This window comes from Solea senegalensis, unplaced genomic scaffold (assembly GCF_019176455.1).
Source record: "Solea senegalensis isolate Sse05_10M unplaced genomic scaffold, IFAPA_SoseM_1 scf7180000016224, whole genome shotgun sequence".
Taxonomy (NCBI): domain Eukaryota; kingdom Metazoa; phylum Chordata; class Actinopteri; order Pleuronectiformes; family Soleidae; genus Solea; species Solea senegalensis.
The window spans coordinates 16,342-26,903 of record NW_025321658.1 but is presented as its reverse complement, the minus strand read 5'-3'; the positions used below and the strand labels follow the sequence as shown (position 1 = coordinate 26,903).

The 10,562-nt window shown below is 43.5% G+C and overlaps 1 protein-coding gene across 1 annotated transcript; it reads right to left on the bottom strand.

The window, feature by feature from the left end:
• Positions 1 to 5,835: 5,835 nt before the first annotated feature.
• Positions 5,836 to 10,067, bottom strand: LOC122762919. Its single transcript, XM_044018089.1, has 2 exons — positions 9,000 to 10,067; positions 5,836 to 6,231 (listed from the first exon to the last, which is right to left on the bottom strand). Exons 1-2 carry the CDS (start codon positions 10,065 to 10,067, stop codon positions 5,836 to 5,838), a joined length of 1,464 nt encoding a protein of 487 aa, XP_043874024.1.
• Positions 10,068 to 10,562: the final 495 nt, after the last annotated feature.

Here is a 10,562-nt window from a genome sequence, read left to right as displayed (position 1 = left end):
AAAATGTCATAGTATAGTTTGTTGTCCAAAATTAGACGAAAATGTCATAGTATAGTATGTCGTCCAAAATGACACAGTATAGTATATTGTCCGTAATGACACAAAAATATCATAGTATAGTATGTCGTCCAAAATAACTAAAAAATGTAATAGTAGTATGTCATCCAAAATTACACAAAAATGTCATATGTCGTCCAAAATGACACAAAAATGTCACGGTATAGTTTGTCGTGCAAAAAAACCAAAATATGTCATAGTATAGTATTTTGTCCAAAATTAGACAAAAATGTCATAGTATAGTATGTCATCCAAAATGACACAAAAATGTCATAGTATAGTACGTTGTCCAAAATTAGACAAAAATGTCATAGTTTAGTATGCCATACAAAATGAGACAAAAATGTCATAATATAGTTTGTATTCCAGAATGACACAAAAATGTCATAGTATATTATGTTGTCCAAAATTAGACAAAAATGTCACAGTATAGTATGTCGTCCAAAATAACTTAAAAAATGTCATGTTAGTATGTCATCCAAAATGACAAAAAAATGTCGTAGTATAGTTTGTCGTCCAAAATGACACAAAAATGTCATAGTATAGTATGTTGTCCAAAATTAGACAAAAATCTTATGGTATAGGATGTAGTGCAAAATCACCAAAAATGTCATAGTATATAGTATGTTGTCCAAAATTAGACAAAAATATCACAGTATAGTATGCTGTACAAAATGAGACAAAAATGTCATAATATAGTATGTTTTCCAAAATGAGAGAAAAATGTCATAGTATAGTATGTTGTCCAAAATGAGACAAAAATGTCATAGTATAGTATGTTTTCCAAAATGAGACAAAAATGTCATAATATAGTATGTTCTTCAAAATTAGACAAAAATGTCACAATATAGTATGCCATACAAAATGAGACAAAAATGTTATAGTATAGTTTGTCATCCAAAATGACTCAAAAATGTCATAGTATAGTATTTAATCCAAAATGACACAAAAATAAATAATATAGTATGTCGTCGAAAATGACACAAAAATGTTATAGTGTAGTATGTCGTGCAAAATCACCAAAAAATGTCATAGTATAGTTTGTTGTGCAAAATTTAACAAAAATGTCATAGTATAGTATGTCGATCAAAATGACACAAAAATATTATAGTATAGTAAGTTGTCCAAAATGAGACAAAAATGTCAAAGTATAGTATGTCATCCAAAATGACACAAAAATGTCACAGAATAGTATGCCCTACAAAATGAGACAAAAATGTCATAGTATAGTATGTCAGCCAAAATGACACAAAAATGTCATAATATAGTATGTCGTCCTAAATAACACAAAAATGTCAAGGTATAGTATGTCGTCCAAAATGACACAAAAATGTCATGGTATAGTATGTCGTGCAAAATCACCAAAAAATGTCATAGTATAGTATGTTGTGCAAAATTTGACAAAAATGTCATAGTATAGTATGTCGTCCAAAATGACACAAAAATGTCATAGTATAGTATGTCGTCCAAAATGACACAAAAATGCCATAGTATAGTATGTTGTCCAAAATTAGACAAAAATGTCATAGTATAGTATGCCGTACAAATAAGACAAAAATGTCATAGTATAGTATGTAATTCAAAATGACACAAAAATGTCATAATATAGTATGTCGTCCAAAATGACACAAAAATCTCATGGTACAGTATGTCGTGCAAAATAACTCAAAAATGTCATGGTATCTTATGTCATGCATAATGACACAAAAATGTCAAAGTATAGTATGTCCTCCAACATGACATAGAAATGTCATAGTATAGTATGTTATCCGTAATGACACACAAATAAATAATATAGTATGTCGTCCAAAATGAGACAAAAATGTCACAGTATAGTATGTCGTCCCAAATAACTAAAAAATGTCATATTAGTATGTCATCCAAAATGACACAAAAATGTCATAGTATAGTATGTTGTCCAAAATTAAGACAAAAATGTCTTATTATAGTATGTTGTCCAAAATGACACAAAAATGTTATAGTATAGTATGTTGTCCAAAATGACACAAAAATGTTATCCAAAATTAGACAAAAATGTCATGGTATAGTATGTTGTGCAAAATCACCAAAAAATGTCATAATATAGCATGTTGTCCAAAATGAGACAAAAATGTCATAGTACAGTATGTCGTCCCAAATGACACAAAAATGTCACAGTATAGTATTCCGTACAAAATTAGACAAAAATGTCATAGTATAGTATGTCATCCAAAATGACTCAAAAATGTCATGGTATAGTATGTCGTGCAAAATAACTAAAAAATGTTATGGTATAGTATGTCGTGCAAAATGAAAGAAAAATGTCAAAGTATAGTATGTCGTCCAAAATGACACAAAAATGCCATAGTATAGTATGTTGTCCAAAATTATTCAAAAATGTCATAGTATAGTATGTCATCCAAAATGACACAAAAATGTCATAGTTTACTATGTTGTCCAAAATGACAAAAAATGTCATAATATAGTATGTTTTCCAAAATTAGAGAAAAATGTCATAGTATAGTATGTCATCCAAAATGAGAGAAAAATGTCATAGTATAGTATGTCATCCAAAATGAGACAAAAATGTCATAGTATAGTATGTCGTCCAAAATGACACAAAAATGTCATAGTACAGTATGCCATACAAAATGAGACAAAATGTTTTAATATAGTATGTCTTCCAAAATTATACAAAAATGTCAAAGTATAGTATGTCATCCAAAATTAGACAAAAATGTCATAGTATAGTATGTCATCCAAAATGACTCAAAAATGTCATGGTATAGTATGTCGTGCAAAATAACTAAAAAATGTTATGGTATAGTATGTCGTGCAAAATGAAAGAAAAATGTCAAAGTATAGTATGTCGTCCAAAATGACACAAAAATGCCATAGTATAGTATGTTGTCCAAAATTATTCAAAAATGTCATAGTATAGTATGTCATCCAAAATGACACAAAAATGTCATAGTTTACTATGTTGTCCAAAATGACAAAAAATGTCATAATATAGTATGTTTTCCAAAATTAGAGAAAAATGTCATAGTATAGTATGTCATCCAAAATGAGAGAAAAATGTCATAGTATAGTATGTCATCCAAAATGAGACAAAAATGTCATAGTATAGTATGTCGTCCAAAATGACACAAAAATGTCATAGTACAGTATGCCATACAAAATGAGACAAAAATGTTTTAATATAGTATGTCTTCCAAAATTATACAAAAATGTCAAAGTATAGTATGTCATCCAAAATGAGACAAAAATGTCATAGTATAGTATGTTGTCCAAAATGATAAAAAATGTCATAATATAGTATGCCGTACAATATGAGACAAAAATGTTTTAATATAGTATGTCTTCCAAAATTATACAAAAATGTCATAGTATAGTATGTCATCCAAAATGAGACAAGAATGTAATAGTAAAGTATGACGTCCAAAATCACACAAAAATGTCATAGTATAGTATCTTTTCCAAAATTAGACAAAAATGTCACAGTATAGTATGCTGTACAAAATGATACAAAAATGTCATACTATAGATTGTTGTCCAAAATTAGACAAAAATGTCACAGTATAGTATGTCGTGCAGAATGACAAAAAAATGTCACAGTATAGTATGCCTTACAAAATAAGACAAAAATGTAATGGTGTAGTATGTCGTCCAAAATGACACAAAAATGTCATACTATGTCGTCCAAAATGAGACAAAAATGTCATAGTATAGTATGCCGTACAAAATGAGACAAAAATGTCATACTATAGTATGTCATCCAAAATGAGACAAAAATGTGATAGTAAAGTATGACGTCCAAAATCACACAAAAATGTCATAGTATAGTATCTTTTCCAAAATTAGACAAAAATTACACAGTATAGTATGCTGTACAAAATGATATAAAAATGTCATACTATAGTATGTTTTCCAAATTTAGACAAAAATGTCATAGTATAGTATGTCGTGCAGAATGACACAAAAATGTCACAGTATAGTATGCCTTACAAAATAAGACAAAAATGTCATAATATAGTATGTTGTCCAAAATTAGACAAAAATGTCGTAGTATAGTATTTTGTCAAAAATGAAACAAAAATCTTATGGTATAGGATGTAGTGCAAAATCACCAAAAAATGTCATAGTATAGTATCTTTTCCAAAATTAGACCAAAATGTCACAGTATAGTATTTCATCCAAAATGACACAAAAATGTCATAGTATCGTATGTCGTCTAAAATGACACAAAAAAGGACACTATGTCGTCCATAATGAGATCAAAAATTGATAGTATAGTAAGTTGTCCAAAATGATACAAAAATGTCATAGTATAGTATGTCGTCCAAAATGACACATAAATCTCATGGTATAGTATGTCGTTCAAGATGACACAAAAATGTCGAAGTATAGTATGTCGTCCAAAATGACACAAAGATGTCATAGTATAGTATGTTGTCCAAAATGAGAAAAATTGTCATAGTTTAGTATGTCATCCAAAATGTAACAAACATTTCATACTATAGTATGTCGTTCAAAATGAACTTTAAAAATCAATGGACTTTAAAAATCAAAGTCCAAAAAAAACCCCAAAAACCTGAAACACAAACAGGAAGTGGGCATCTATGTCTTGCAAAAATCTCAAAATTGTCATAGTATAGTATTTTGTCCAAAATGACACAAAAATGACATAGTATAGTATGTCATCCAAAATGAGAAAAAAATGTCATAGTATAGTATGTCGTCCAAATTGACACAAAATGTCATAGTATATTATGTCGTCCAAAATGAGACAAAAATGTCACAGTATAGTATGCCGTACAAAATGAGACAAAAATGTCAGGGTATAGTATGTCGTGCAAAATGACACAAAAATGTTGTCCAAAATTTGACAAAAATGTCATAGTATAGTATGTCGTCCAAAATGACACAAAAATCTCATGGTATAGTATGTCATGCAAAATGAAACGAAAATGTCATACTTTAGTCAGTCATTCATTATCTACCACTTTATCCTCCACCAGAGGGGCGCGGGGGGTGCTGTGCCAATCTCAGCTACATCGGGCGATAGGCGGGGTACACCCTGGACAGTTCGCCAGTCCATCGCAGGGCCACACACAGATAGAGACAAACAACCATTCACTCTCACACTCACTCCTATGGTCAATTTCGAGTGACCAATTTACCTAATCCCCACATTGCATGTTTTTGGACTGTGGGAGGAAGCCAGAGAACCCGGAGAGAACCCACGCACACGGGGAGAACATGCAAACTCCATGCAGAAAGGCCCTTGTTCCAACCGGGGCTCGCACCCGGGTCTTCTCGCTGCAAGGCGAGAGTGCTAACCACTACACCACCGTGTGTCCGTCATAGTATAGTATGTCGTCCAAAATAAGACAAAAATGTCATAGTATAATATTGTGAGCCTTTCCCACTCACTGGGGTTCGGGAAGGACGAGGAGGCGGCGTTGAGGGAGCAAATATATTGGTTTATTGTAACTGAAAATAATCACTCAAACAAAACATAAGCAGTCAGCTGTGGCTGGTGTGTCAGCGCTCTCCTGCGCTGCGCTGGTCTGACTCTCTGTGTCTCTCAGTCTCTCTCTCTCTCTCTCTCTGTGTGTCCGTGTGCGGACCCAGCCTACTGCAAGAGACCAGAACCAGGTTACAAACATGCTTATATAGCTGACTAATTACCTGATTCTGTCCAGCTGTCTGATCACCGGCTGAGCCACTCCTTCCTTTCCTCCAGCAGCCGTCGCTCTAACCAAGCCCCACTGCCACATACCCCCACCGCCCGACTTAGGCCGGGACCCCGCCGGCCGCAAGCCCACTCCCCCCCCTCTCCGCAGAGCGGGAGAGAAAGTCGGCCACGGCCATGCGGTTCCCCGGCCTATGGATCACCTTGAACCGGAAAGGCTGTAAAGCCAGATACCAGCGAGTGATCCGCGCGTTGGCATCTTTCATGCGGTGGAGCCATTGGAGCGGGGCATGGTCCGACCAGAGGGTGAATGGGCGCCCCAGGAGATAGTAGCGGAGGGCACCGACCGCCCACCGTATGGCGAGGCACTCTTTCTCCACCGTACTGTAGCTCACCTCCCGCTGAGCTAGCTTCCGGCTAATGTACAGTACGGGGCGGTCGACGCCCTCCACCTCCTGGGACAAAACGGCCCCCAGCCCGCTGTTCGAGGCGTCGGTCTGCAGGATGAAAGGGAGAGAAAAGTTAGGTGTGTATAAAAGTGGCTCCCCACAGAGGGCTTGCTTAACCCTCTCAAACGCCAGCTGACACGGCTCCGTCCACTGGACCGGATCTGAGGCACCTTTTCGGGTCAGGTCGGTTAGGGGGCTGGTCAGCTCCGAGAAGGCCGGGATGAACCTCCTATAGTAACCGGCCAGCCCCAGAAACCTCCTAACCTCTTTTTTGGTCTTGGGTCTTGGGCAGGCTGCCACCGCTGCGGTCTTTTGTATCTGTGGCCGCACCTGCCCTCCCCCCAAGTGGTACCCCAAATACCGTACCTCCCTCCGTCCAACTGCACACTTCCCTGGATTGGCCGTGAGCCCCGCCCTCCTCAGGGACTCCAGCACTGCTCCCACCTGCTGCATATGCTGCTCCCAGGTCTCACTATGAATGATGACATCATCCAAGTAGGCCGCAGCATATGCAGAGTGAGGCCGCAGCACCCGGTCCATGAGGCGCTGGAACGTGGCTGGGGCCCCGAACAACCCAAATGGAAGCGTTACAAATTGGTACAAACCATACGGAGTGGAGAAGGCCGTTTTCCCCCTGGACTCTAGCGACAAGGGAATCTGCCAGTAGCCCTTGGTCAAATCCAGTGTCGTAAAAAAGCGAGCCGTGCCCAGCCGATCCAGGAGTTCGTCGACCCGGGGCATTGGATAGGCATCGAATTTGGACACCTCGTTGACTCTACGGTAGTCCACACAGAACCGTATTGACCCATCAGACTTGCGAACAAGAACAATGGGGCAACACCAGTCACTGTTGGACTCTTCTATTACTCCCATCTCTAACATAGCCTGAAGTTCTGCCTGAACAGTTTTCCTCTTATGTTCCGGCAGGCGATAGGGTCGTGAACGCACTGTCACACCCGGGGAAGTTTCTATGTGGTGGTGTATGAGGTTTGTGCGTCCCGGCAGGGGAGAGAACACGTCGGCAAACTGCCGCTGCAACGAGGCCACGTCTGCTCTCTGGCCCGGCGAGAGATGATCGTCAACGGGGACCGGCGCCGACCTGTTTAATTTATTCACCTCCGGTCCCAGCTCATCTCTCTCAATCACCGTGGTGGCCAGAGATACAGACGCCACCTCCCTCCAGGCTTTGAGGAGGTTAAGGTGGTAAATCTGTGTTGCTCCACCCCTGTCAGAACGCACAACCTCATAGTCAACATCCCCCACTCGTCGTGTGACCACAAAGGGCCCTTGCCACTTGGCGAGTAATTTGGAGCTAGACGATGGCAGCAATAGAAGCACTTTATCTCCCGGTGAAAACTGTCTAAGTTTAGCCCCTCTGTTGTACAGCCGCTGTTGACGTTCCTGGGCCTGGAGCAAATTCTGCCGTGATAACTGACCCAGTGAATGGAGTTTTGCTCGCAGGTCCAGTACGTGCTGTACCTCATTTTTACTGGTGCTTGGACCCGCCTCCCAGTTTTCCTTAACCAGGTCCAAGACACCCCGAGGTTTCCTGCCAAACAGGAGTTCAAAGGGCGAAAAACCCGTGGAGGCCTGGGGCACCTCCCGCACTGCAAACAACAGAGGGTCCAACCATTTATCCCAATTACGACTATCCTCGTGTACGAACTTACGAATCATGTTCTTTAGCGTTTTGTTAAACCGCTCCACCAGGCCATCGGTCTGGGGATGGTACACACTAGTCCGGATTGAGCGGACGCCCAGTAATTCGTATAGCTCGCGTAGTGTACGTGACATAAACGATGTGCCCTGGTCAGTCAGGATCTCTTTCGGGATCCCAACTCGGGAGATGACCTGAAACAGTGCCTGTGCAACACTCTTCGCTGAGATGTTGCGCAAGGGTACTGCCTCGGGATATCGTGTTGCATAGTCCACTAGAACTAACACAAAGCGATATCCCCGTGCGCTCCGGTCTAATGGCCCGATGAGGTCCATGGCAAGCCTATCAAAAGGGACCTCCATTAAAGGTAATGGGCGCAAGGGCGCTTTTGGGGTGGCCGGAGGGTTGACTAATTGACATTCGCGGCAGGATGCACACCACCGACTTACATCCGCCCGAATGCCCGGCCAGTAAAATCGGGCCATGATCCGGTTCAGTGTCTTATCATATCCGAGGTGACCCGCCATGGGGTTGTGGTGAGCCGCCTGGAAAATCGTTTCTCGGCGGCTTTTTGGGACTAACAACTGGGAGAGCTCTTCCCCTGTTCGAGCGTCACGACTCACTCTGTATAAACGGTCTTTAACGACAACAAAGTAGGGGTGAGAGAGTGCTGTGTTAGGGTGAACCGGACAACCATCAATTTTCATCACTTGGTCAAAGGCGTGGCGGAGGGTCTCATCCCGAGACTGTGCTAGGGGAAAATCTTCCATGGGCGCCATCTGTGCCCCCCCCCAGCAGCGTCGGGATGCGGCACCTCCGCCTCACCACTAAGGACAGCACATAACTCACATTTCCCTGACTTACGTGACCGCACCCTCATGGTTTCCCCTGCTAAGCTCGTAAACCCCGGCCAGTTTGTTCCCAAAATTAGAGGGTGCGTGAGGCGAGTACTAACTCCAGCCTTTACTCTATGTTTTTTCCCTTTAAAACAAATTTCCAGGGCCACCACCGGATAATCGTGAATATCCCCATGCACACACCTCACCCTCACCCACGATGCCTCTAACAATGCCCCCGGTCGAACCAAGCGCTGATGGATCATGGTCTGTTCACAACCAGAATCCAGCAGAGCTTGATGTGTACCCCCTTGTATACATACCGGTATACGGTACGTCCCTTCCGAACCGGGGGAGGGGGCCGGCGGCCCGGCAACCCGAACCACTTGCCCCACTTCCATGAGCGGGCACTCCGCTCTGATGTGGCCGGGCTGCCCACACCGCCAGCACACCTGCCCTGGCGTCTGAGGAGCCCCCCGGGGTGCCAGGTGATCAGACACGTAGGCTGGGCCCTGAGGGAAAGACGGCAGAGGGTAATTAGACGACCGGAGCGATGCATGCTCCGGCTGTGTGTGTGTGTGTGTGTGTGTGCGTGGGTGTGGTGTAGGAGCCGATGCCGCTGGGAACCTCCTCCTCGGGGCTGGAGTGGGACGGCTGGCAGGGATCGTCGCTGGCCTGGTCTCCTCCCTCATGCTCCGCCGGGGAAGAGAGAGATGGTCCTCCGCGAGGACGATCGCTGCCTCGATGTTGGCCGGGCGGTGGCACTGGACCCAATTGGCTGTGGACGATGGTAACCCAGCGATGAACTGCTCCAGCGCCACCTGTCCAACGACGTCCTCAGCGGAGTGGGTCCCCGGCTGGAGCCAGCGCCTCGCTGCGTCCAGGAGCTGCTGCGCGTATGCAAAGGGGCGCCCGGCTTCTTCAAAGGAGAGCCCCCTGAACCGCCGCCGGTGTCCCTCCGACGTACTGCCCAGCCGGTCCAGGATGACTCTCCTCAGCTGTGTGTAGTCGTGACGCGCCGCCGCCGGCAGGCTGTGCGCGGCCAGCTGCGCCACGCCAGTGAGCAGGGGAAGAAGCCGAAGCGCTCTCTCCTCCTCCGGCCACCCACACGCCTCCGCCGTGCCCTCGAAGATGTCCAGGTATGCCTCCGGGTCATCTTCCGCGGTCATCCGCTGCAGGGCGACGGGCGGAGACCGTCCTCGACCGGGCTCCGGGTCGGCGCCGTGGGCAGCCGGGCGTTGCAGCAGCTCCCGCAGGAGAGCACGATCGTCCCGCTGTGACGCCGCCATGTCCGCGAGGAGCTGGGACTGCTGCTGCTGCAGCGTGGTGGTGCTCTCCTGCATCGCAGCGAGGTGCTGAAGGGCCAGCGACAGCGGAGATTGTCCTTCCATGTGGGTCCCTAATCAGGCGCCACTGTGAGCCTTTCCCACTCACTGGGGTTCGGGAAGGACGAGGAGGCGGCGTTGAGGGAGCAAATATATTGGTTTATTGTAACTGAAAATAATCACTCAAACAAAACATAAGCAGTCAGCTGTGGCTGGTGTGTCAGCGCTCTCCTGCGCTGCGCTGGTCTGACTCTCTGTGTCTCTCAGTCTCTCTCTCTCTCTCTCTCTCTGTGTGTCCGTGTGCGGACCCAGCCTACTGCAAGAGACCAGAACCAGGTTACAAACATGCTTATATAGCTGACTAATTACCTGATTCTGTCCAGCTGTCTGATCACCGGCTGAGCCACTCCTTCCTTTCCTCCAGCAGCCGTCGCTCTAACCAAGCCCCACTGCCACAAATATGTCATCCAAAATGACACAAAAATGTCATAGTATAGTATGTCATCCAAAATGACACACAAATATCATGGTATAGTATGTCGTACAAAATCACCAAAAATT

Excerpts from the sequence above, each read along its gene's own strand:
- LOC122762919 (XM_044018089.1), bottom strand. The coding sequence starts at position 10,067 with ATGGAAGGACAATCTCCGCTGTCGCTGGCCCTTCAGCACCTCGCTGCG. Across the intron at positions 6,232-8,999 it reads AAGGGACGTACCGTATACCG|ACCGACGCCTCGAACAGCGG; the intron begins GTATGTATACAA and ends TTCATCCTGCAG.